The 24592-nt window shown below is 38.1% G+C and overlaps 1 protein-coding gene across 1 annotated transcript; it reads left to right on the top strand.

Annotated features, from left to right (window-relative positions):
• Positions 1 to 903: 903 nt before the first annotated feature.
• NEK5 (NIMA related kinase 5) lies at positions 904 to 24587 on the top strand (the record flags this gene model as incomplete). Its single annotated transcript, XM_084200970.1, has 22 exons — positions 904 to 1020; positions 2773 to 2869; positions 4231 to 4328; positions 6266 to 6349; positions 6452 to 6522; positions 8033 to 8119; positions 9223 to 9277; positions 11282 to 11482; positions 11569 to 11650; positions 13131 to 13267; positions 16570 to 16769; positions 18047 to 18113; positions 18454 to 18573; positions 18845 to 18928; positions 19025 to 19129; positions 20000 to 20080; positions 20901 to 20969; positions 21726 to 21849; positions 22042 to 22167; positions 23115 to 23252; positions 23900 to 24014; positions 24401 to 24587. 22 exons carry the CDS (start codon positions 904 to 906, stop codon positions 24585 to 24587), a joined length of 2445 nt encoding a protein of 814 aa, XP_084057096.1.
• Positions 24588 to 24592: the final 5 nt, after the last annotated feature.

Genomic DNA, 24592 nt, shown 5'->3' with positions numbered 1-24592 from the left:
GGGCGGCCCTTCCGCGCCATCGCGCTGTGTCCGCCCCGGCCCGAGCAGCGCTCGGTCCCCGCGGCACTCGGGCAGGCGCTCCTGCCCTGCCCCTGTGCCCGGGCGCTGCCCTCCGGGGCGGCGGGAGGCCGGGCCGTCGCCTGTGGATGCGGGGCTGAGCCCGGGCGGAGCGCACCCCTCTGCCCTGCCAGCGATGGAGCCTGTTGCGGAGCTTGCCTGGTATCGGAGCAAATCTCCTGAGCTAAAGCTCAGGACAACTAATAAGAACAGTTTTGTAGCGTTTGCTCATATTTAGGTGTGCGGCTTTGCCTGTGGAACCACTGAAAGCACCCAGTGACTTCAGTGTTCCTCACAGAGGTTTCTGCATTACCGCTGATCCCCAACTTCACTTGGCCATGGTCTCCGGCAGCTTCTCATCTTGTGAGATCTAACTATACTGGTGTGATCACACTGTACTTGTGTGATCTAACAGACAACTTTAGATCACACTAGTATAAACTAAATCAGTATGGAATAGATTATTTTTTTTCCATTAAAAGATTAATTCCACAGTATTGTTCCATTCACAAAATAATGTCACAATTTACAAAATCATATCATAATCCTACGCAGAATGCTGTACTTCCTTCCCATGCATTAACTTTAGGGTGCACTATGCTTTTCTTTGTGAGGCACTCATAAACTTGCTGCTTATTAAAAGTTAAGATCTGCAATAATTTGCATACTTCCAGAACATGGTATTTTTAGGAAGAATCAACAGCAGTAATGTTATGAAAAGTAATAAAAATGACAGTCTTTAAAGATAGTGCTATTTCAGTAGCACCAACTCACATGTTAAAGTACTATGTGCGGTACTAATTTGGGGAATTTTTATTTTAGCCACTACTCTAAGAAAAATACATCATGGATAAATATGAACTCATTAAACAAATTGGAGAAGGATCTTTTGGCAAAATATTCTTGGCAAAAGGAAAAATGGATGATGAGCCATGTGTTATCAAAGAGATCAATTTAACTAAGGTAAAACAACAAAAGCTGAATTATATTTACGAGATTGTGCTACTTGCCTTTACCTGGGCTACTTTACCTGGGCATGAACATAGGTTATTTTTTATCTCCTTTGTTTTCTCCATCTCAGTTATGTAGAGCTAAGCTTTCCAAAGACTGTATTCTTTCTAATTTATTATTTTAAAAGCATAGATGTAATTCTAAGAAATACTTTGCTTTTTACTGCATTTTTGCTCTTCTTAAAGCTTCTTTCTGCCTACATTGTGTAGCACTGCCTAATTCAAAGTCTGTAATAGTTGATTCAACTGCAATGAAAATATTGCCACTAAAGTAACAAATCACAATTCTGTGGTAAATTTCTCCAAGCTTTTTAATTTCCTTGTTTCCCACATCCATATTTTCAGACAGGAGTAATTCACAGTGGAGTCTTTCCAATTCCCATTTATGTTTATGGCAGTTTGATTAATGTCATCTGATTTTAAGTTTCCATTCTGTTGCTGTCAGCAATTGAGCTGCTTGGCCAGACACTCTTTCAAGGAGAACGAGAGAATTTAGTCTTTTTAGGAAGCTGTTGGTCACATGTGGTTTCGATTTCTGATTTAAAAGAAGCTCAGTTGGGCCATGAAACTTCTGCCTTCCTTCCCACTGAGTGCAGAGGCAGCTTAGGGCCACTTGCTCGGGTGTTGGGGGGGATGCCATGCCTGCATCTGGTTCCATAAAGGCACTTAAAATCTCTGTGATTTCAATACAGGAGTTTTAACAGCCAATTTCAATGAGTGCCTACATGCTTTTGACAGGTCTGTTGCTATTCTGGGCCACCCCAGAGAATTTCTAATATATTAGAGAATTACAGTAGAAGAATGAGTTCTACAAAGAGCTGCATGTCTTCCAGATTCAAACCAGGAAAAGCTGATACATGAGCAATGACAGCTAAATGAAAAGATGAATAGTTTCTCTCTCTGCTCGTGACCAATAAACCCCCTGCATTTTTAATCTTAGATTTTGATGTACAACTAGAAGAATGGCTGCTAATGAAATGTTACTGTGAATCCCACTTGTTCAAAAATCAGAAGCTGGAGATCAGAGCTACTTTGAAGTCAAAAGATTTTTTTTTTTTAATATGGTAGAGTGTGTTTTATTCAGTAACTGAATTTTGAATCTTTAAGGATTATATTTAAAAAATATTTCTTAAGAATGAGGGTAAGAAACTTTACAATGCAGTACAAGAGGACATTTTGAAGGATAGATACTCAGAGAAATGAATTTTTAAGTAGTATGGATGGAAGTCATCATAATAAACTAAATAGAAGTTTTCCATTAATGTAACAGGGCAAAGAGTTTGCCTGAAATTTTACAAGAACAAGTAACACCAGTAAAAGGAAGGATTTTTTTTCTTTTTACTTTGATCTTTTGACATCACCCCTGTTAGCATTACGGAGTCATCTACATCCAAACTCTTCAAATTCTTATGGGAATTCTTTAACTTCAGAGTTTAAATTCTTTAACTTAAGTTTAAAGGTTGACATTTGCCTGTTTGTAAAATGTGAAAATTGAGTTTGGCTTTGGTAATGTTCCAATACACTTTCAAACATACACTGCAATTTTTTTTTTAATGTTCTAAATGCATCGTATTTTATAGTATTTCTACATTGTCTTGGTACACTGTATTTTTGTATTAGTGGGAATAATGGGGTAATGATGTAACTATTTTTGAAAAGTGTTAAATATATAATTGCTAGCATTTAGTTTCTTAATTCTCTGTAGATGCCTGTGAAAGAAAAAGAAGCCTCTGAGAAAGAAGTCATTCTGCTGGCCAAGATGAAGCATGCAAATATTGTAACCTTCTATGCTTCTTTGCAAGGTTTACTTTTAACATTTCTGTTTTCATTGTGGTGGAAAGAGTGGAAGGCAGAAAACCTACATTGTTAAGGGTGACCACCCTTAGCCCTAATGCATTACTTAATCGTGGGGAAAGTTCTCAACTCCTAGAAATGGACATGAGACATCAAATTCAGGCATTACTTGTGGTTTTCACCTGTGTGAGTGGGTATTTGGCATGAATCCTAGATCCTGAGCTGTCTGTACTGTACAAGCTGAACTTTAGTCTTGATTTTTTGTGGGAGTCCAGAGTTTAATGGGAATTTTCTAGGAGTTTCAAGAGAAGAGAGCTTTTGATTACTGCAAGGAATAGGCTGATCAAATAGGACAAAAGGCTGATCAAATAGGCAAGAAATAGAATGATCATTTCATCTGGTCTAACCTCAGGTTCCTCATATTTTGTTTATCCACATCACATACATATGACATTATATGATTATGATACGTACATCATATATGCTTGCACACATATCCACATACTTATATGTGCATATACATACCCACAGACAAAACAGGCAAGCCCAAAAAGAGGCCATTAAATAGAAGTGCAATCTGTTAGTCCACCTGAAATTGTCTTTCAGCATCTGGAATGTAAAAAACAGTATTGGCATTTCATATCTTGGTACGGCACTGCTTTTCCAGTGATCCGATATCAATCTCATAATGCTGTGCTAGACTTTTCTCTTTGGATGTATTTTGAACTATCACTTAAGGGTAAAGAATTCTTCAGGACTAAAAGAGATAGAAGGAATCACCATGAAAGGTAATTCCCTGTATTTATTTTTCCTTTGACATCTGCCATAAGCAGTGCCTTATGTCATAAAAGCTACAGTTGCAGCTTCTGTTCAAATTGTTCAGTAATGACCAGGACCGTGAATGTTTTAGGGGACATGTAAATCAGATAGTCTTCTAACCCCAGAAAGGTAAGAATAGGTTGAATTTTTCTATTAAGCAGGCCCTGCTCTTCATTTTTGCTTTTTGGAATAGTGTCTACTTTTAACTTTTCCCCTAAGCCTTATTACATGTTTAGTTATTGAGCAAAACCCTGAACTTTGAAGCATTCTGCTAAGTTTCCTGTAAGAACATCTGTCAGTGGGGTGTCTTGTGGATTTCCTCATGTATTTAATATTTTGCTAAGTCTCCATTTAAATGTGTTTTCACATTTTATTTTTGTGTCAGGTTTCACTGGAAGTACCCATTTTTTCTCAGTTAGTCTTTGAAATGGAAAAGTAGGTAGAGGTTAGCTGCTGCCTTTTGAAAGAAGGACCATAAAAATCAAAATGAGTTGTTGCTGTGTTAATGAATAATACAGGAATAAAGGCAAGATTATGTTTTTCCTTTCAGAAGAGAACAAGCTATATATTGTGATGGAATACTGTGATGGTGGAGATTTAATGAAGAGGATAAATATGCAGCATGGAGTGCTGTTTGATGAGGACCAGGTGAAAGACATTTTATTTAGAGGGAATAACATATTATGTGAAACACATGGTTTAAATTACTCATTAATAACTGGACTTTTAAAGAAAACTATGGTCATTTTAGTTGGAGTATAGGCAGGTTATTTAGCACTCTTTAATAGCTGAAATTAATTCATTAGCAGTATGAGGATGACTTTTTAAATGCCCCCTTCCTCCTATTGCTCCTTGCATTGTAGATGTACTTTTTCTTTACATTAGCAATATACCCATTAAACTTTGAAGACCTTCTTTTAAACAGTGCTTTCCAGTTATGGGGAGGATGTATTATATACAAATTCTTAATTTGTTGGTGCTATTTGCATCACAGCATATCCTCCTTTATACTGAAGTCTGTGGTAAATCTCTCATTCACTTCATTTTGCTCAAAACTTCTCTGATGCCATTTAAACTGTTAAACCAGCACAGAGAAACAAGCCCAGATATCTGACTGCTTTTGGGCCATGTTCATGTGTATTTTATTTTGTAAATAGGTATGATAAGTATTGCAATTCACAGAACTAGAATTTCCCACTATTCCTTATTGATTCCCTTATTTTTAACTAACTCTTAGCTTTCTGAAGGAAATTTTCTTTATGTAGGAATTAGTGGATTGAACTCTGGGAATATTTAGTCATAAATAAAATCTACTTTTTCAGCAACAATAAAATTTTGCTTAGAAATCAAGTAGATAGTAGTCAACCTGCTGGTGGAAATATACTCTAAGGCATAAAATTGAGGAAAAAGAAGTATTATGACTTTTCTTTTTGCTTTAGTAGTAAAAGAGAAACTTCTTTATGGAGAAATCAGTTGAAAGTGAATTACTGGTTCAGTAATAATGAACTTCAAGATCCTATTGGGAGTCATACTATAGACAGAGAGAGCATGAAAAAAAAATAAAGAGAGGACAAACCTGCAGATCCTGAAAGCACAAAAGAGAGAACCAACACACAAATCCCTTGACAATGTTATGGAATAATACATATCCAATACAAGGCAAAAGATATACAGACAGAAGAATGAATTATAGAAACTAAAGATACATCTGCTGATCAAAGAAATGAAAGCAAATTTTCCCAATTTAATATAATAGTGTTAAAATACCTTTGTTTTCAAATGTACTTCTGAGAAAGCCTCATTCGTGGTATCAGTCCTAATCAGGAAATTATCTATTTAATATCAAGCACTGCTAAATAGAAGGTTATTACTTGAATCAAAGTCTTTCATGTGCATGAGTTTTCCTAAATAGAGAAGTATATCAGCAGGCTGTAGTTTTGTTTCTGAATTTAGTCCAAAGGCCCTTATTTAGGAAGACGTGTATATTGGAAATTAAATATACGTTTAAAAGCTGTACTGGACCAATGATAAAGGATAAACACATGTGCTTACTTATTATACAAGTTTCTTCATAGCTCACTTCTTTCACCACATTTCAGTCCTTCATCTTTTTTCTCTTTTTTTTCTCTTTTTTTGGTTCCTGGATCACATTCAGTAGGACTACAAGTACTACATATAGCAGAGTGGTATGACTTCCATCACCGAGGATTAAGAAGCCACTTCCCAATTCTGTCTTAGTTATTTGCACTCCCTCACTTCTTAAAGAAGGTCTATTATACTTACTCTCCTTTGGCATGATTCTTCAGTCCTTGTTCAAGTGCATGTCCTGGCACAGTCAGGGAAAACTTGATGGGGATAAGGGAAGCAGGATAGGTATTTATTTCCATTGAGTTTAGTGACAGCTCTAAATGGAAAGGAAAAGTCTACAGCATTAAGTGTAAAAATACCGTTTTTACTGTTTCATATTGTATACGTTCTATATATTTTAGATTTTGTTGTTGTCTTTATTTTATATATTTCAGTAAGGTGCCCTATTAGAGTCACACAAATTTCATAGGTATCTACCTCTGTAACTTTCATTGCAGATTCTCAGTTGGTTTGTGCAGATTTCCTTGGGCTTGAAGCATATTCATGACAAGAAGATTTTGCACAGAGATGTAAAAGCACAGGTAGTAAAACTGCTACTAGAGAGGGGGTTATTTTGTGAAACATATGCTCAAGAAGGCCTGCCCTCTTTCATTACCACATACTGTTTTTGGGTTTATTTGCAGAACGTTTTTCTTAGCAATAATGGAAAGGTAGCAAAGCTTGGGGACTTTGGCATAGCGAGACAGTTGAACAGGTAAGCATGGTTTTTAATCAGTCTGTGACCTGCACCAAACAGGAATGTTTGTGAATGTCCAGAATGCAGCCTGAACATGCAAATTGTTTGTGGACTGTACTTGCTGAAGGAGTCTGGGATACAAAAGATCTGACACTACATTTTCTCCTGTTATCCTAAAACATGCTGTCCTGCATGGAACCACAGAGCTGTTTCTGGAAACACAGTTTCTGCTCATGCAGCTTTGGTAATAGCTTCTGTGACCTCATAAAAACAAAAGTGAAGAGCATTTAAAACTAAAGAGAGATTAAAGGAAGAGAGTTTGGACATATGTGGTGTGTCCTCCAAGACAGAGCCTGCGTTAATTTTTTAAAAATTCCCAGGATAACCCCCTGGGCCTGAGAACATAGCATGGCTGGCCTTTCATCTGTATTGTTCTCCCAAAAAGGGAGGCCTTGTCTTTAATGACTTTGGGGACAAGGTTACTCTATCCTGTCTAGTGGCCAGGTGTGGCCAAAACATGCCGGGGGGCATGATAACAACAGGAAGATGCTTAGATTTCATCTCTTTTTGTGCTTTTTGATTGTCTTTGACAGAACTGAGCTCTCAGCATGTAAACTAGTGATGCTCAAAGTGTCTTCCTTTGGAAGTGTTCTGGGCATAAGTGCTGTAAAGATTGCTTCTACACAGCAGAACAAACAACTGAACTCTGAGACTGAACAGAGACTTCTCTGCCACAGGTTAAAATGGGGGACATTACTTCTGCTCTCCAAATAGCTGAATCATGGAACTTCCCATGAAAAACTACAGCACTTCCCAGTTCTGTGCAAAATGAGCCACTATTTTAATAGTGGAGAGTGTTTGCACTTCAGCAGAAAGCACAGCAATTGCCTGTCCCTCTCTTGGCCCACCAGCCTTTCATTGTATTTTCTCTCTTCTGTATAGCTGAGGAGGGGAGTGACAGAGCCTTTGTGGACACCTGGAATCCAGACAGTGTCAGCTCACCACAGAAACTTAACTCACTGGTACCCAGTACCCAGCAGACAGGAAGTAAACCTCAGAATTTGAGTGTCCAAGATAAACAGTTTTAAAAATATGTAATAGGCTTATACAGCAATGTAATTGGAGCTTGACAGTGCTTTTCCTCGAGTAACCAGTGAGTTAAGTTTCTGTGGTGAGTTGACGCTGTCTGGATTCCAGGTGTCCACAAAGGCTCTGTCACTCCCCTCCTCAGCTATACAGAAGAGAGAAAATACAATGAAAGGCTGGTGGGCCAAGAGAGGGACAGGCAATTGCTGTGCTTTCTGTTCAAGTGCAAACACTCTCCACTATTAAAATAGTGGCTCATTTTGCACAGAACTGGGAAGTGCTGTAGTTTTTCATGGCGAGTTCCATGATTCAGCTATTTGGAGAGCAGAAGTAATGTCCCCCATTTTAACCTGTGGCAGAGAAGTCTCTGTTCAGTCTCATAGTTCAGTTGTTTGTCAACTTTTTCAGTGTGTAAGCCTTTCTGTTCATTGTGTTTCATTAGTACTACAGAGTTTGCCCACACCTGTGTAGGGACCCCCTATTACCTCTCACCTGAGATATGTGAAAATCGACCATACAACAACAAAACGTAAGTCTCTGTTTTTCTTTCCTACGTGTGGGAGGATGTGCAGGCATGAAAGAACTTTTTAGAATATTTTAAAGAATAATATAAATATTTTAAAGAATATTTTAAAAGAATGTTTTAGTGAAATGGTTTAAATCAGTATTTGTGCAGAGCATGGGAATTTCTCATTGTCACCCTTTGTGAAGTTTTGTATTCAAATACAAATTTGATGCAAATTTGTGCATCGTTGTACACAACAATTACCTCATACTATACAACAATGTCAGTAGTATTTTGACTTACAGTGTCCCAAATATAGCAGTCATGACTTTGCTGTGATTAATCTACAGGATTAATATAATTATATGTCTTGGCTTTATAAAATTACTTATACTTTAAACTCTCTTTTAATACTTCTTGTTAGTAGTGGTGGGAATTGCAAACCCTGAATTCTTCCCTTTGCTTAGTCTGCTTCTTCATCAAATACCAAATTTATCTCATTTCCAAGATGTAATAACCAATGCATCTTTACAGTTCCAAGTTAATGAATTTTTGATACACTCATTTATTATTTATAAAAATGCACTAAAATGAAAGCTGATAGTTTGGCTGCTTTGGAAATTTGCAGTAGCTAGTTGCAGGAAAGACAAATAGGTCTGAGGCTTACCACGAAATACCAGATGAGAAGCACTGCAAAGTCAGGAGATGAGTGGACCTATATCCCCTTCTCCTTGTGGGGAATATGATCAACACCAAATGTTCTGGAGCTCAGAGCAGCCTCTCAGCTCTCAGGTGCTATTCAGACAAGTTTACTCCTGTACTGTCTTCCCAGCTATCAAATCAGATTTGTCCTTCATCCTGCTAGAAATATTAAGCAGACTTCCTGTATTATGTACCTTTTCCAATTATAATTAAAAAACCTAATTAGGTACCATAGAAACATTGATGCCATAACTAAAAATAAATTTCTAGTTGTTCTTTTTAGTGCATCTTAAGAAAAAATAAAATTTGCACCAGTCCGTGACAAAATAATGGCAATGAATTTGGGAGCTGAGAAGAGGTACTGATTACATGGATGCAAATATTATAGACTTTTCATTGAAACTTTAATTACTTCTTATTCACAGAGATATTTGGTCTCTTGGCTGTGTGCTTTATGAGCTGTGTACACTAAAGCATCCTGTAAGTACTGTACAATCAGCTCATTATCATATTGTTAGAAAATGTAGTGGTCACCTTGCAAAACCTGTAGTGGTAATAGTATTCACAGTCAGCTACAAGAGTTATTTTCCTCTTATTTATTGATATTAAAGAATGCTAGTATTTAACTTTCATATTGTATCTGTTTTGTGTGTAATAAAAATATTATGTTGCAGTCCTATAACTTCCATATGTGCATGTGTGTACATATTTGAACATATATTTGTTCTTTAAAAATTGCTAAACTTTTTCAAGATGGATGAACAATGGAAAGAATTAGAGACAAGCTTCAAGGTTAGGTTTAGGTATATAATGTTACTAATTTTGGTTTGAAAATACCCATCTACACTTACTAAAGAACCTAAACCCCACATTTCCCTAGAAAGTGGTTTGAGTCCCAGAAAGAATTTTCCTAGAGGAAATATATTTTGTTTGAAAGCACATTTATGTCAGAAAATAACCAAGATAGCATCTTCAGGGAGTTGTGTTGTCCTCAGCCTGGTCTGAGCCTCAGCCTGTGACTATTACATGGAGAAGGGAACACAGCAGAAACGAATCTTGACAAAGGATCAGATTCCTGGGACCAGCAGATGTTGACTTGCTGAGCTCAGATGTGGGAGAAGGTAGAGCAGCACTAATAGAGCAATTGGGCTGAGCTAGGAGCATGAGGAAAACTGCTGATTTCACAAAGTGGCAAAACATGAAATACTACTTTGTATGAATATTAGATGTTTTATTCTGTATTGCTGCCCACTGTTTCAGTGTGAGGGCAATGACTTGATGCGCATGTAGACAGGAAAAGCAAGTGAAGCTAAGGTAAATTCAATTCTACCACCTTCAAAATAGCCACATAATTAAAAGGGTGATTTTAGAAAGAACTTGGGTTTTTTTTCCCCTAAGACCTGAAAAACTATATTGGTGCTGGCCTCTTAAGAGATCTAGTGAACTGAGAGGACTGAATTATCTGACTGGCATCACTTGTTAAAAGATCAGGATTGTATCTTCATTCTGGGGGGAGCACAGAATGCAGAAGCTGTTGGGTGAAGTGAGGTTTTGAAGGGGAACCCCGAGAAGACAATATGTATGTAGATCTCTGTTGAACAACTTTTGGCAAAACACACCCTGTTTCATTCTGGAAAGATGGGCTTCTGTATTACTGTCTGACAGCAGAGGGTGAATAAAAGTCTTCCAGGCACAGAAGTCATTAGACCTTCTAGTTGTGCAGCTGAAACCAGGAGAACATAACCAGAAAACAATGAGAGAGTTTTTTTTCTACAGCAGAGAGTTAATTTTCTACAGCAAACCGTGGTTAGCAAGGAAGGATTTGTGGAGGGATTCCACAGCACAGGGCTTCTCTCCCCTACTCTGCTCTGCTCTCAGCACTCCCCTACCACCTGGAGTGCTGCATCCAGCTCTGCAGCCCCCAACAAAGGAAGGACAGGGAATTATTGAAATGAGCCCAGAGAAGGACCACAGAAATGATCAGAGGCTGAAGCATCTCCCCCACAAAGACAGGCTGAGAGAGCTGGGGTTGTTCAGCCTGGAGAAGCCAAGGCTCCAGGGAGACTTAGAGCAGTTTTCCTATGCCTGAAGGGGGCCTGAAAGAGATGAAGAAGGACTTTTGACAAGGGTATGTAATGATAGGATAAGGGAGAATGACTTTAAAATATGGTAAACGTAGATATCAGGAAGAAATTCTTTGCTGTGAGGGTGGTGAGGCACTAGCCCAGGTTGCCCAGAGAAACTGTGGATGCCCCATCCCTGACCCAAGGCCAGGCTGGATGGGGCTCTGAGCAAACCAGTCTAGTGGAAGGTGTCCCTGCCCATGGCAGGGAGGTTGGAATGAAATGATCTTTGGGGTCCCTTCCACCTCAAACCATTCTATGACTGTGTCAACAAGAACATATTTTCAGGTTGGGGTGTCTAGTCCATCGTTCTGCACCAGCAATACTTACTGTCCTCTTTTCATTGTTTGTCCTAATTAAGTTCCAAGGCAATAGTTTGCATGAACTGGTGCTGAAAATTTGCAGAGGACGTTTTCAACCAGTGTCTCCTAACTATTCCTACGACCTGAGGATATTGATTTCCCAGTTATTTAAAATATCTCCGAGGGATCGGCCATCCATCAATTCTATTCTAAGGAAGCCCTTCTTGCAGAAACTTGTTCTCAGGTATCTGCCCCCTGAGGTGAGTGACTGTGCTGCTGCCTGCTGAGAGAAAATAAGTAGGGAAGTAGCATCAACAGTTCTATCAGATATTGTTTATTCTGATAGGTAGCACGGGAAGAACTCAGTCGCACTGTGGTACATGGAAAAAGGCCTTCAGCATCTCACTCCAGAGCCAAGCAGATACAAGGTAATGATAATAATATTATGTATCATTAGTTCTACAGTAACATTTGTTAGTTATGATACAGCTGTTGGCTGTAACTTTCTCCAGCAGTCTTTACTGCACATATGGATGAAGGGTTTCACCCAAACCTAAAAGTGAATAGAGGAGAGAACTGCAACAACAGAGCCATTCACCCAGGCAAAGCGCTGCTGTCCTGTTCAGGGAAAGACAGCTTTAACACTAGCTCATCAGCTACAGTCATCTAGATGAGCTGCCATAGGAAAGTGCTGAAACATTAATCTCAGTTCTTTAAAAACAGAATTTCCAAAAGTGGGAGGCTTTGGTCTAATTTATGTCCTTCACATGAAAAACATCCTTACTGTGTGAAAAAAGCATAAATCTTGCAAAACATCCTCCATAGTATTTTACAAAACAGTAAGAAAGCACTTTACAAAGTCTTACAAATTTTATTAAATTGTGAGACAGTCAACTCTATTTTGATTTAGTGCCCATTGATAGACCAGGTTATGTATGCAGTTTCTAAGAAAACAAGATTGAGACTAAATAGAAGTCTATGAACAGTTGAATATCTGGCGTGTTTCTGGCAGTGTAACTTTGTTCTAATTCTATATTCTTCATTATATCACAATAAGTCCTCAAATTTATCTTTGGAATATCAAAACAGTTAAAACAGTTCTGTGAAAATAACCTATGTAATTGCTTAACAACACTTTGGGCTCCCCTCCTTCCCCCCATCCCCTCCCCCCCCAAAAATATTCATCAGTAGTGTAGGAGCCCATGTTATTTGGAAAATGACTTTCAATAAGGCTTATCTGCTTGCACAACCAATGCAATTTGGACAGAAGCCTGAACAACTAAATAACTTAGGCATTTAGAAAAAAATCTCTAACAATTTAATCATAGTTTTAATACATCTTATCTCCCAAACATGATACTCTTAACAGTCAATAGTTATGAAAGATTTAAAAATCACTTAGAAACTACTTAACCCAAGAAAGGACCCTGCTTTTTATTACTGCATCTAAGATATTTGCAAAATACTGACTAACCAAATTGGAATGGTCTGTACTTGCATTGTCCTACATGGGACACTAATAAGGTAGATTTTTCTCTTTTCAGCCTTTCTTTCTAAATGTCACAAGTACTACAACACTGCCTAGTGATTTGTGGAGTATGGAGGGCTGGGTTTAGAAAGGGAATGCTTAAGCAGAGGCACCCAGAGCCTGTGAATTAGACCTCCTGTTTTGTGTTCTTGGAACTAGCATGAAATCAACACTCCAGTTTATAAAGGTCTCTCTCTTATTCAGTGTGCTGTGCAAAACTGTGTGTGGTATGGTGTGAGGTACGGTGATGATGGTGAAAGGTTTACTAACCCAACCTGTCAATGTTAGGTGTGGGCATCCTACTGTGGTTTGCAACCACATGGTCAGTAATCACAAAGAGAGCACAGAATGCCATTTTTTAATCTCTTATTGTTAAAAAGCATATAAACTTCAGAAAACAAGAGTCCAGGACCCAGTTTCTCTGGAATCTGGAATAGTGATGCCTTTCAAGAAACAAGAATTATTTCAAAGAAATGAATGGAAGCCTCCTTCAAGAGTACAGCAGCCTATTATTCAGGTACTGTGTATCCACATTCTCATATATATATATATATATATATATATATACATATTTATACAGAGACACACACACAAAATCATCTTCAGAATTATGCATTATTACACACACACACACACACACACACACATATATATATATATAAAATCTTCAGAAAGCAAATGCCTGCACTTGAAAAAGTTCCTTTAAAAGGCTTAGACATATTATGTGTTTAGCTATATATATTAAAAAAAATATATATAAAATAAGTATTTAGCTTAATGCTTTTGCTAAGACAGTAGAGAGTTAAATGTGCCTGAATCCTCAGAAGAGATGTTTTGAAAGCCTAAATGGGAAATACTGAATCTAGGCTGCTTTGGTATGGTCCTTTGTAACAGGAGGACTGAGGCATGCTTTGCATTTCTGTTTGCACAAAGGCAAATAAGCTCCGTGTTTGCATTTTTTGCTATAGAAGCAAGTACACTGATCCGGTTACTTCAGCCCTTCTGACCGCTCATTCATGGGCAAAATCACCAGCTCTCACTGCATTGCCTCAGATACTTGTTACTGACAGCCTTCTCCCAAATGCAAGCCCAGTTTTTCACAACCACTTTGTCTCTCTCTTGTTTTCCTCCTTTCCTCAGGCAGGGTATCAGCTGTATGCTGTGCCCAGCCTCTTTCTTAGCATCGCTGCACACATTTATCTTTAAGAGCGTGCAGGAGTACCTTGAATGCTGGTGACCATAAGCACAGCAGTTTAGGATCTGGGAGCCCCCAGATCTGCACACTCATGTAACAGCAGTTACATGAGCTTAACTGCTGGTAGGGAACGTGGAATTCCCTGAACTGCATCCATCGTGCAATCACTGACACTAACTATGACTAACACTGGTCCTGTGTGGAACACAGGACTTTGTTTTCTTCAGTTACATTTGTGCCAATGCCAATCCAGAGACGGATTAAGTTGGAAGGATAGTTTCCTTTCACTATGCACTGTTATAATCAAAGGCAGAATTTTGTCCACAGTGTTTTGACCTACACTGGGAACACATTCCCAGAATGTTTCCACATTCTTTCAACATCCAAATAAACAGTGTGCAGGGTTTCAGGGACACTTGCATAGTGCCATGCTTTGAAGATGTTGTTTCAGGATTCACAGAATCACAGAGTGGTTGAGGTTGAAAAGGACTTCTGGTCATCACCTTGTCCACACCCCTGCTCAGGCAGGGTCCTCTAGGTCCCGTTGTTCAGGGCTATGTCCAGTTGGCTGTTGAGTATCTCCAAAGATGGAGACTCTAGATCCTATTTGGCCAACCTGTGCCTCACCCTGAGTCGCCCTCCCCCACAGTGAAAAATATGTTTTGTGATGTTCAGAGGGAGCCTTCTGCGTTTCAGTTCATCCCCATTGCCTCTGGTCACTAAGTCTGGCTCCATTCTCTTTGCATCCTCCCCTCAAGTAGCCACAGCCATTGATAAGGTCCCACCTTCAGGCTAAACAGTCTGAGCTCTTTTAGCCTTTCCTCATAGGAATATTGCCCCAGGCCTTTCATTGGACTTTTTCAAGCTTGTAACTGTCTCTTTTGTTCTGGACAGCTCAGAATGAGACACAGCACTTCGTGTATGGCCTCACAAGTGCTGAGTAGTGCAAAAAGATCACCTCCCTTGACCTGCTGGGAACACTTTTACTAATGCAGGCCAGGATGTCATTCACCTTTTCAGCAAGGGCACATTGTTGGCTAATGGTCAACTGGTTGTCCACGAGTCACCGTCCCTTCTTCTCTGCCAAGCTGCTTCCCAGCTGGATGGCTCCCAGCATATACTGGTGCAGAGTGTAGGACTTTGCACTTCCCATTGCTAAACTCCCAAGTTTCTGTCATCCCGTTTCTCCAGCCCTTTTGTGGTCCTTTTGGCTGGCAGCGCACAACCCTCTGGTGTATCAGCCACTGCTTCCAGTTTGGGTTGTCAGCAAACCTGCTGAGGCTGCACTCTGCCCCCCTCTCCCCCGTGATCTGAATCATTAGTGAAGATGTTGAACTCCAGTTACTGGCCTTTAGCTGTGCTTCACCCTGTGATCACTACTCTCTGGGCCACTTTTCAAGCAATTTCACTGCTTGCTCATCCCACCCTAAATTCATCAGTTTCCCTATGAGGATCTTAAGGCAGCAGTGTCAAAAGCCTCCATGAAGGCAGTTGCCTGATAGGAAACGTCCCCTTGCTCTCCCCTTGTCTGTCAAACCAGTCATTTAATTGTAGAATGTTAGTGAGTTGGTCAAGCATGCCTGCTTCACTAGTCAGAGTTCTCAGTCCCCTGGCATTTATTTGGATAGCCTAATTTGTTCTCCCTACTGCTTGGGATTGCCATATTTCTGGAAACCATACTGTAAAACCTACTTCACTGAGGAATAAGATAAACACTTCTTGGGGTTACTTCTTCCTTGGGAACTTTGCTGACAGTTGGAAACTTTCTTCTTACACAGATATGAATTTATATTTGCCTGTAATCTGGACTGTACCACAGGTACATGAGTCTATTTTCAGAGTATCTATGAAGGAAAATGGGGAGGAATAGTTTATATATTTAACTGTAAAAGTGATACTTAGATTCATTTTTATTTATGTAAGAAAGTAAGCAAAACTTAGCATTTTTCTCATGCACTGTATATAAATTTCCCACAATGGAAAAGTTTGTTGGATGTCTGACCACAGTTATATCATGCAGTGGCAGATAGGTGATCATCTTCTCTGCATTGTTCTTATGAGAAATGGAAATGACAGTCTTGTCTCAAAGGAGGAGTACAGGGATGTTTCATCACAGTAAGAGCTTTGAGAAGTGAAAGCCCAACTCCCACATGCACGTAATCAAAGAGATGTGAAATGAAGCAGCACAGTGCTCCCCTGAAAGCAGCCATCAATGCCTGTACTGTCCAAAGCTACATCCCAGGTTCCCCTTGCTATCACATGTCAAAATGAGGCTCTCCTGGAAATCATTCAGTGCTTTAGGCTCCAGAACAATGAAGTGACTCTAGGGCCAGGACACTGCAGAGTACAAAGCCCTGTGCTGACTCACTCACAACAATGAGCTACTGCTTAATGACAGGAGCTGATGGAACAGGGGAAAAGGCAGTGGTGAGATCACATAAGCCCTGACAAGTTTGGAAGTTTCTGGGTTATATTTTAAAAGGTTTGGAAAACTTACACTAATTATGCCATAGACAGTCATATTACCATGCAACTCAGACTAGGGAGAAGTACAGGAGGTTAATTCAAACTTGTGCTGATACAAAGAAGTACAGGTAAAATAACATCCTTTACTATATTTTCAGCCACAGACCTCCAGATTTAATATGGCAGAAAAGCCAGGAAGCATTAGAGTACATGGTCATTGTGGTCACTACTATGAGAAGCTTGACAACTTGCAAAGGAAAGCTAATGCACATTATGACCTTTCTCATATCAGCCAAAGAGTTGAAGATTACTATGAACTGAAAGGACAAGTTGCACCTCCATCTCCACCACCTGACTGGTAAACACATCACTCTATTTATGTCTGTCTTGTGTATTTTGAGCTATCAGCCTTCCTGAGTAAGTAACGCTGGCATAGCTGATTTAGTGGAATCCTCTGCTTCATCTTTGATAGTTTCTCTTTTTTTTTTACATAAATTTGTTACACAAGAACACAATTCCTGTTCCCGTTCGTCTAGAAATTCCATCTGGATTGGCTAGTGTTTTACATTTCATTGTTAAAATGTCTCCCAAGCCTCAGTGCAGTCTTTTACTGGGTAAAAAGTAAAACATAAGCTTTCTGTAGAATCTCTGATTATACCAAGGATACACACTGCCTGTCTTTCACACCAGGATGAGAATAATACAAAGATCAGAAGCAGTTCTGCAGTGAAGGGAACAGAATGAGAGTGGACTGTGAAAGTATTTTTTTTTTCCATGCAGAGCTTATATTTCTGTTTCAGATATAAAGACCCTTTCTCTTGCAGTTTATTTACTTCAAAGCTTTTCTGTTACTAAGCAGAGGTACAACCTTAGGAGATTTCCAGTCCATTCTGTGACTGGCCATTTTAGGTGTGGATGAACATTGAAATTCTTGAGAAAGAAATTTTGAATACTTCCAAAGATTTCCTTTAAAGTTGACAGAATCATTAATTTTCATTCAACAACAACAATGTTTAGAATGTTGTCAGTTGTGAATCTTCAGATTTAGAACATCTTTCCTGACCTGAGTTTCTGGTGCTTTATTTAAGGACAGAGTCAATTCAGTTTGGCTTCCTGTGGCAAAGTGGATTCCCAAGGCAGGAAATTAAATAAATAGGGAACAGGGAGCTTACAAGTGATTGATGGTTATTTTGTATCAAAAAGCAAAGGAAAAGTTTAGAAACTACACAAAGTTTGACTGATCGAATTAGGCACAGAGGAGAAAGACAATAAAAGGGTTGCTGAATATACAGCCTCCATTCTGACAATTTTCACTCATTTTGAGGACCAGGAAAATAAATTTTGTTTTAATTAATGCTGTCAATACTATATATCAAATAAAAGGTGAAAGGGCTTTTCTGCACTCTTCAAAAGGGTTAAGTAACTGAAGTAATAGGAAAGGGAATGCCTGGAAAGAATGTTTCCTTATTTTACTGTTATGCCTTATTTATACGTATTTTATACATATTTATATATTCATGTAGTACAAAGAAAGCTCTGTTTATCATATGTGGTAGAATGTATAGAGAATTATTTGTGAAAAGGTAGCAGAGTTTGTGAAATAAAACAAAGTATTTGTACATCACTTTCTTTCAGGACTGCAGAATTTCTTCAAAGGCGGTTTGAGGCCCAGCAGTACAAGATTAAAGTGGAAAAACAGATGGTAGGTAAATGCTGAACCCCAGAATAAAATCTGTAAAAGAAAGAGAATGAAATCCAAGGATGAATTGATGTATTTTGAATAGCATACTGTAACACTGTCAGGTAGAATGTTTTTCTCTAACAAATTCCCTGATCTGCTCTGCAGTGTTCATCCTGAGGTTTCATTTCCTCATACAAAACTGTAACAATGTAAAATTCTAATTTGACTTTTTTGTCCAAAAATGTGCACTTGCCTTTACTGCATTCTTCAGTGGAACAGGGAGAGGGAATTGAGTGAGCACTGAAGGAGAGGATTCTAAAGGAAAACTCATTTGCTCTGGGATTCCTTTGTACATCCGTAGGGACTGCGACCATCCTCTGCTGACCCGTATCATGACCAAATACAGCAGCAGAAAACAAAGGAAGAGCATCGCAAAAACCATCAGCAAAACATGTCTAGAAAGAATGAAATGAAAGAACAGGTAAATGAATCTCTTCCTTAATTGCCTAAAGCTCTCTTCTTATTCTCTTGACAGTAGTGTTCCTGGCATAAGAATTCTTTTTCATCAGATCCTCTTTTCAATCATCGATTCTTTCCCATCTTTTAATGGAGAAACAATATACTTCTATAGTTTTGCTTTTGGGTGACAGAGAAAACAGATCATTCTATCTTCTGTGAACATATATAAATGCATTTAATCTATCTATTTTTGGTTTATTAAAAACATATTCTACCCTACTGTTCTTTAATAGGAGTATTTGAAACAATTGCAGAAAATTCGGGAAGAATACCACAGTGATATAAAAGAATTCAGAGTTAGAGCAGGAGTACTCCAGGTAACAAGGCTCAGACATGGGTACTCATATTTACTTTATTGTGCTGGAATACTTTATTAGGAATTGAAATGAACATTTTTTAAAAACATTCCTTAGGAGAACCAGAAAATACAAGATAAAACCTATCTTGTGAGGCAAGGGAAAGCTGAACACCAGTCTGAAAACAAAGATATATCTGGAACAGGAGAAGAGTCACTTCAGGTATCAGTACCATCTCCATCGAAATAGGTCTTTCTGAGCGAGTCCCACACTGTCTTTGATTCATTCTCTGGGACAGATCTGCCAATATCAGTAGTATCCTCCTCAGTGATCCTGGTTCTGAGTTTTAATAAAATGAATTCACACCACTGGATGAAATTGAGTGGGTTATAGGCTTGGGTTCCCAGCGATTTAATGGGGAAATGCATGATCATGATAAAGAAACATTAGATTTTGGGTCTGCCTGGTGTCACTATATTTCATGGGCTCTCCATCTTTTGGAGAAACTGAATAAAGGTAGAATCTATAAATTGTTGTGGCTTCTCCTGAGGCTGAAGGCATGCACTGATTGCCACAGATCACAGAGGAAGCTGTATACTATTATTTACTTTGCTTTTCTCTGGTGCATTCTTATAGGAGTCATTATAATATGAAAAGGAGTAATTAAATTTTTTTTAGGTGTTGCCAGAAAACAAGATGTTGCAAAACAGGGCTGTACTTTTTACATAGGTTTCCACTAAAACCTTGATTTTAATCACTTCTAAAGTTTTCCAGAATGAAATGAGTCTGAGTCATCTTGCATGTGATCATAAAAAATTAAAATCTGTATTATTTATATCTTGACACAGTACTCTATCTTTCTAACATGGGTTTTTGAAAAATCAGAGGCTTGCAATTTATGCAAGAATTTCTGTTTTTCTTTTTGCCAGATAGGCCAGAATTGGCAATGAAGAATGGAATATTCTTAAAGATCTTTGTAAAAGAAATTTATGACTATATTTGCTACTTAAAGAAGTCTCTTTCTTTATGTGGTATACATGTATTCAGTCACAAAGAGTGTAATTCAAACTGGGTTTTTTTCTCTCCTTCTAGGATACGGAGGAAAACTTTAAAGAAGTCAGACGCCAGGATAGGCAAGACCAAATAATATTAGAAAAGAGACATAACACAAAAGTATTCATCTTTACTGTTGTATATATTTTTTTAAATTTTCCTATTATACCTGTACATTTCAAATTATTGTATTGCTATGGTAGGTCTGGAAATGAAGTTATTTGAGAGTCAATTAAGAGTGCTGGTTTTCTGTTTGTTAAAAGTTTATATTAGAAGAAAATAAATGAGCTTTTCTGACCATTTGAGGGATATTCCCCTTAGGTATTCCCACCAGGTAACCAATCTCTACCTCCTCCTTACATCAAACTGCATTAGTAGTGCATGGGAACTCATGTTTATTCAAAGTCTAAGTAAAGTCAAGTCAGAATGCTAATTTTAAAATATTTTGTTATAAAATGCAATTCCCTATACTGCTTTTTAAATCATAAAAGTAGATGGGAATTGAATTAGAAATGTATGTAAGATACCAGGAATGTTTCTGACCTTAAGATCACTGTGAAGTGGACTAAAAGTCTTTTATGAAATATTGCATGGAAGCAGTACAGTATTCCATTTTAGTTCTGGTTGACAACCAGCTATAAGAACCAACTCTGTGTATTGCAACGATTTGAATTAAATGTTTATCAAAGGCCCTTAAAATCAAAAGTGGATGCAATAATTTTAAAATATCACTGAAGGAAAAGGATTATATTTAAGGAAGTCTATTTTTGTCCCACGTGTTCAACTTTGATATTTTTAAGCAGAAGAAAAATGTTGTAAAATAGAAGTTATTTTCAATAGAAGAATAATTTTCAAATTTGTAGTTCCATGTAATCTGTGTATTTTTAATTAAATGCTTCTATTTATTAGAACAAGTTAATAACATGTGAATTTTCTTTAGGGAGGAATAAAATTTGAAGTTAATTTAGATGTATGTTTTCCTGAGGAAGACAGCATTCAAGAAGCAGAGGTATGTTTTTGTTATATTCAAAGCATTTGCATTAGAAATCTGGAACCATGACAACTCCATAATCTAAGATTTGTTTCCATTACCATCATCCCCTGCCTTTGTTATAATGAAGCTTCCTATTGAGGATTTGTTGTCATGTTGCATATGTCTGCCCTTCTACAAGAGGATAATTGCTTGGAAGAAAATTGCGTGATACTTGGGGCACTCTTTCACCTGGTAAAATAGGAAGGAGTGAAGATATTTAAATTTTTGTAAATGGGCTTGAGAAGAAGAACTTCTCTCAAAACTGAGTCATTCTTCAAATGCTAAATTTAATTTGTAGATTGTTTTAGTACATTTCTGTTTCTTTTCAGAAATTAAGCAGCATTGTATCACAAACCAAGAACAACGACAAACAATATTATGTTTTCATTTAGTAAAATTATATTTGTGGCTTATCAGCATGTGATAGCTGCCTATTAAGATTTTTATTAGTATATTAGAATTTTTAAAAAATCCTAACAGCAACAAAAATTTAGTATATATATTTTTGATTTATAAAGCACTATTTTGTCATTCTGTGGTTTCACATCTCTGCGGAGCCCCGTGCAGCCCTCTGATGCACAAATCACAATGTGGCATCTGAGTCCTGCTGCTTCACTTTTTGTTACACAGTTTTGTTACACGGGTTGGCTGGCAAACACAGTAAAATGAGAAGGGATTAGCTATTGTGCTGTATTTGTTTACTGTTTCCAGAGTAACTTATTGTTTTTTCAGGTATTAGATCAACTCAATGAGACTTTAACTTTTGTGGATGCTGAGAATCTTAAGGAGAAATTGGTGGAAGTTTATGAAAATCATACAGACAGAGCTTTGGAAAAACTGTCTGACTTCCCAGAAGGTATTTACTGGGGAAATGCAATACTGAGTATTAATCCTGAAAATTACATAGGAGTAGGTAAATTCAGTAACTTAGGCTATAGCAAGTTTATTTCATGAGCTCTTTCTTTATATCACATAATATTATAATCACATGGATGTCTACTCTACAAAAAATTCAAAGAACTTTGCCTCTTCTTTTTCTTCCCGTTAGAGTCCATACATGATAAGAAAAAGCCCAGAAAACATTGGCAACCTGGAGCCCCTCAGACTCTACTGAATTTTTTAGCTGGTGCTGATGTCACATCTGCATGTCCTACTATGGCTGGAAAGGAACTTGGTGAGGAAGTTTTGGCTTTCAGTGAGCCTAAAATTCAGACTGAATTCATCCATACCTGAATGTTCACATGATCCAGCGGGCTTTTAATTGCATTTCCCCTCTCACGCTGCAATCATGTCGTGTTGCTCATACTTATCAAGAGCGCTGTGTTTTATCAGTCACTCTGTGGCCTGGCTCAAAATGCCAATCTGTTTAATTAATCATCACCACTTTCTCAGGCCTTGAGCTGATGACACACAGGAGCAGGGGAATGAGTGCCAGTGCCCTCCTGGAGCGTGGTGGAGTTCTGTTTTCCCTCTGCACACAGTGGTGTGTCACAAGTGCCACCTCACCCCACTGTGGCTGTGGGGATGCTCCTCTTGGGAAAAGTCCCTGGGCTTCTTACAGTACCACTGGGTACATTGCCAGGCAGACAAGTATCTCCAGTGACTGGTTTCTGCAAACAGGAGCTCTTCCAGCACTCCAGCACGCTCTGCACACTGAGATAGACAAAAAGTAACCAGAAGAGCTCAAATGGATAGTAAAAACAAAGCAGAATTTTATTAATACACCACTTTTTTCTCATTCTGCCTTAGATGAAAGACCACTGAGCACAAAAGAAGCAGAACTTCTTTTAAGCTCTTTCAAACCAAGAATCCAACAAGTTTCAGAGCTAGCACTGCTCAGGGAAGCTGCACCTGCCTCTTCCAGGTTTAATAAGAAGTTACTTAAGCATTAGAATCAGTGATAAACATTTTTAGTGATGAGTAGTGTAGACCATTTTTCCCTATCCATCAAATCAAGTATTTATAAAAAAATCAGGAGTATTCCATAAAGGAAAAAAAAAAGATTTCAGAATTACACAAAAGGAAGAAATCAGTGTTGAGACTAGAAAGTCTGAATCTGACAAAAGACAGTGCTGAGCTGCAGTAATGCTTTAGTGACCTGAGAAGCTTGCTGTTCTTCAGCTCACCATGTTATTCTGCCTGAAGACATCCCAGAAAACAGGAAGCACTGGAAACAGTCACCACCAGAGACACTCCTGAGCATCTTAGCAAAAGCAGAGCTGTCTGATGATTCTTTTATCTGTTTTGAGGAAGACAAAGGTAAGATGTTTTCTCCTGTAAATTCTGCATGTTTTTCTTTAGTGTAATATTTCTTCTATGCCCCGCAGAGGGTCTGTGATGAGAAACAACATTTTGAAGCAGTTGGCAACCTAGAAAAGCAGGGACAGAACCTCTGCTCTGTCCCTGAAGCACTGAAAAGAAAAGAGCACTGCTCTTTTCAAAACAGGGAAAGGGGCAAGCCCTACTCACTGGCTATTACCTTCATATATAATTCTTACCTTTGCTTGGGTAGACAAAGGAAAGCTACTGCTGCCAGCAGGCTGGTAGGTGCTACAAACCTGGAGCTAGCCCCTGCAACTGCTGAGGTTGAAGGACCCTGTAAAGAGAATTTATTCAAATACACACATGGTGACTTAAATGACAGTGGTGACTTTACAACAGGTCCATGCCGAGACAGCTGACATTGTAATTGATTCAAACTCACCTACACTGCAGCCCACTTTCCTAAGGTAATAGACTGTTTTAAAAATTACATTTACTTTGCATCAACAGAAGCGTGACATTTATATTGTTGTAATTTGAACAGCAACAAAACACTTCAAGCATTTATTTATTTGCTATTCCTTTACACATACTTTTATAATTTTTTACTATGCAGCTGAATAAAAGTTTCTCTTTCTTTACAGAAGGGAGATTACCTCTGTTGCCTCCAGAAGAAAACAAGGAAGATGATTCAGAAATGTACTCTGCTGTTGATGTTGATGAAGGTAGACTTGAGCCAAGATCAGATGGTGAAGACACGTAAGTCAAGCACATCAAGAGAAAAATCCACACAACTGGATAGTTTTTTAGGTTGCACTGCCTAAAGTTTTACTGTGTTCTTAAAAATTCTTAAATAAAGAGAACTTAGAGAGTCTGCTGATTTAACTTTTAATTCTGGAATTTGTCACAGCCAATGCTGTCATTAAAAATTACAGCAGAAATATTAACATGGCCTTGCAGCTCTTTTCTCTTGCCTTTTAAATACAGGTAAACAATCTGATAGAGACAGAAGTTCACATTAGGTGTGTAACTTGTATATTATTTATAAAGTGTTTAAAAAAACCCTGGGAGTCCTTAAATGGAGAAAGGTTCGCTATGAAATTTTATTTATTTAATTAATATAATTCTCTTGTTTTACTGTGCAGAAATTTTGAAGATTCTGAAGATGAACTCAGACACGAACTGGAGGAATCTCTGGAAAAATTGTCAACTTCTCCAGCAGAAGAGTCTCACATCTTTTCAATAAATAAAGGTCAAACAGATGAAGAGAAGAAGAGTTTATCTCACAAACTTGAAAAATCTGATGATGATTTAGAAAATAATCATGGGTAATTTGG

The sequence above is a fragment of the Fringilla coelebs genome (genome assembly GCF_963513975.1).
Source record: "Fringilla coelebs genome assembly, chromosome: 2".
Classification (NCBI taxonomy): Eukaryota; Metazoa; Chordata; class Aves; order Passeriformes; family Fringillidae; genus Fringilla; species Fringilla coelebs.
Note: the sequence above shows the minus strand (reverse complement) of the source record. Positions and strands in the feature narration are given on the sequence as shown.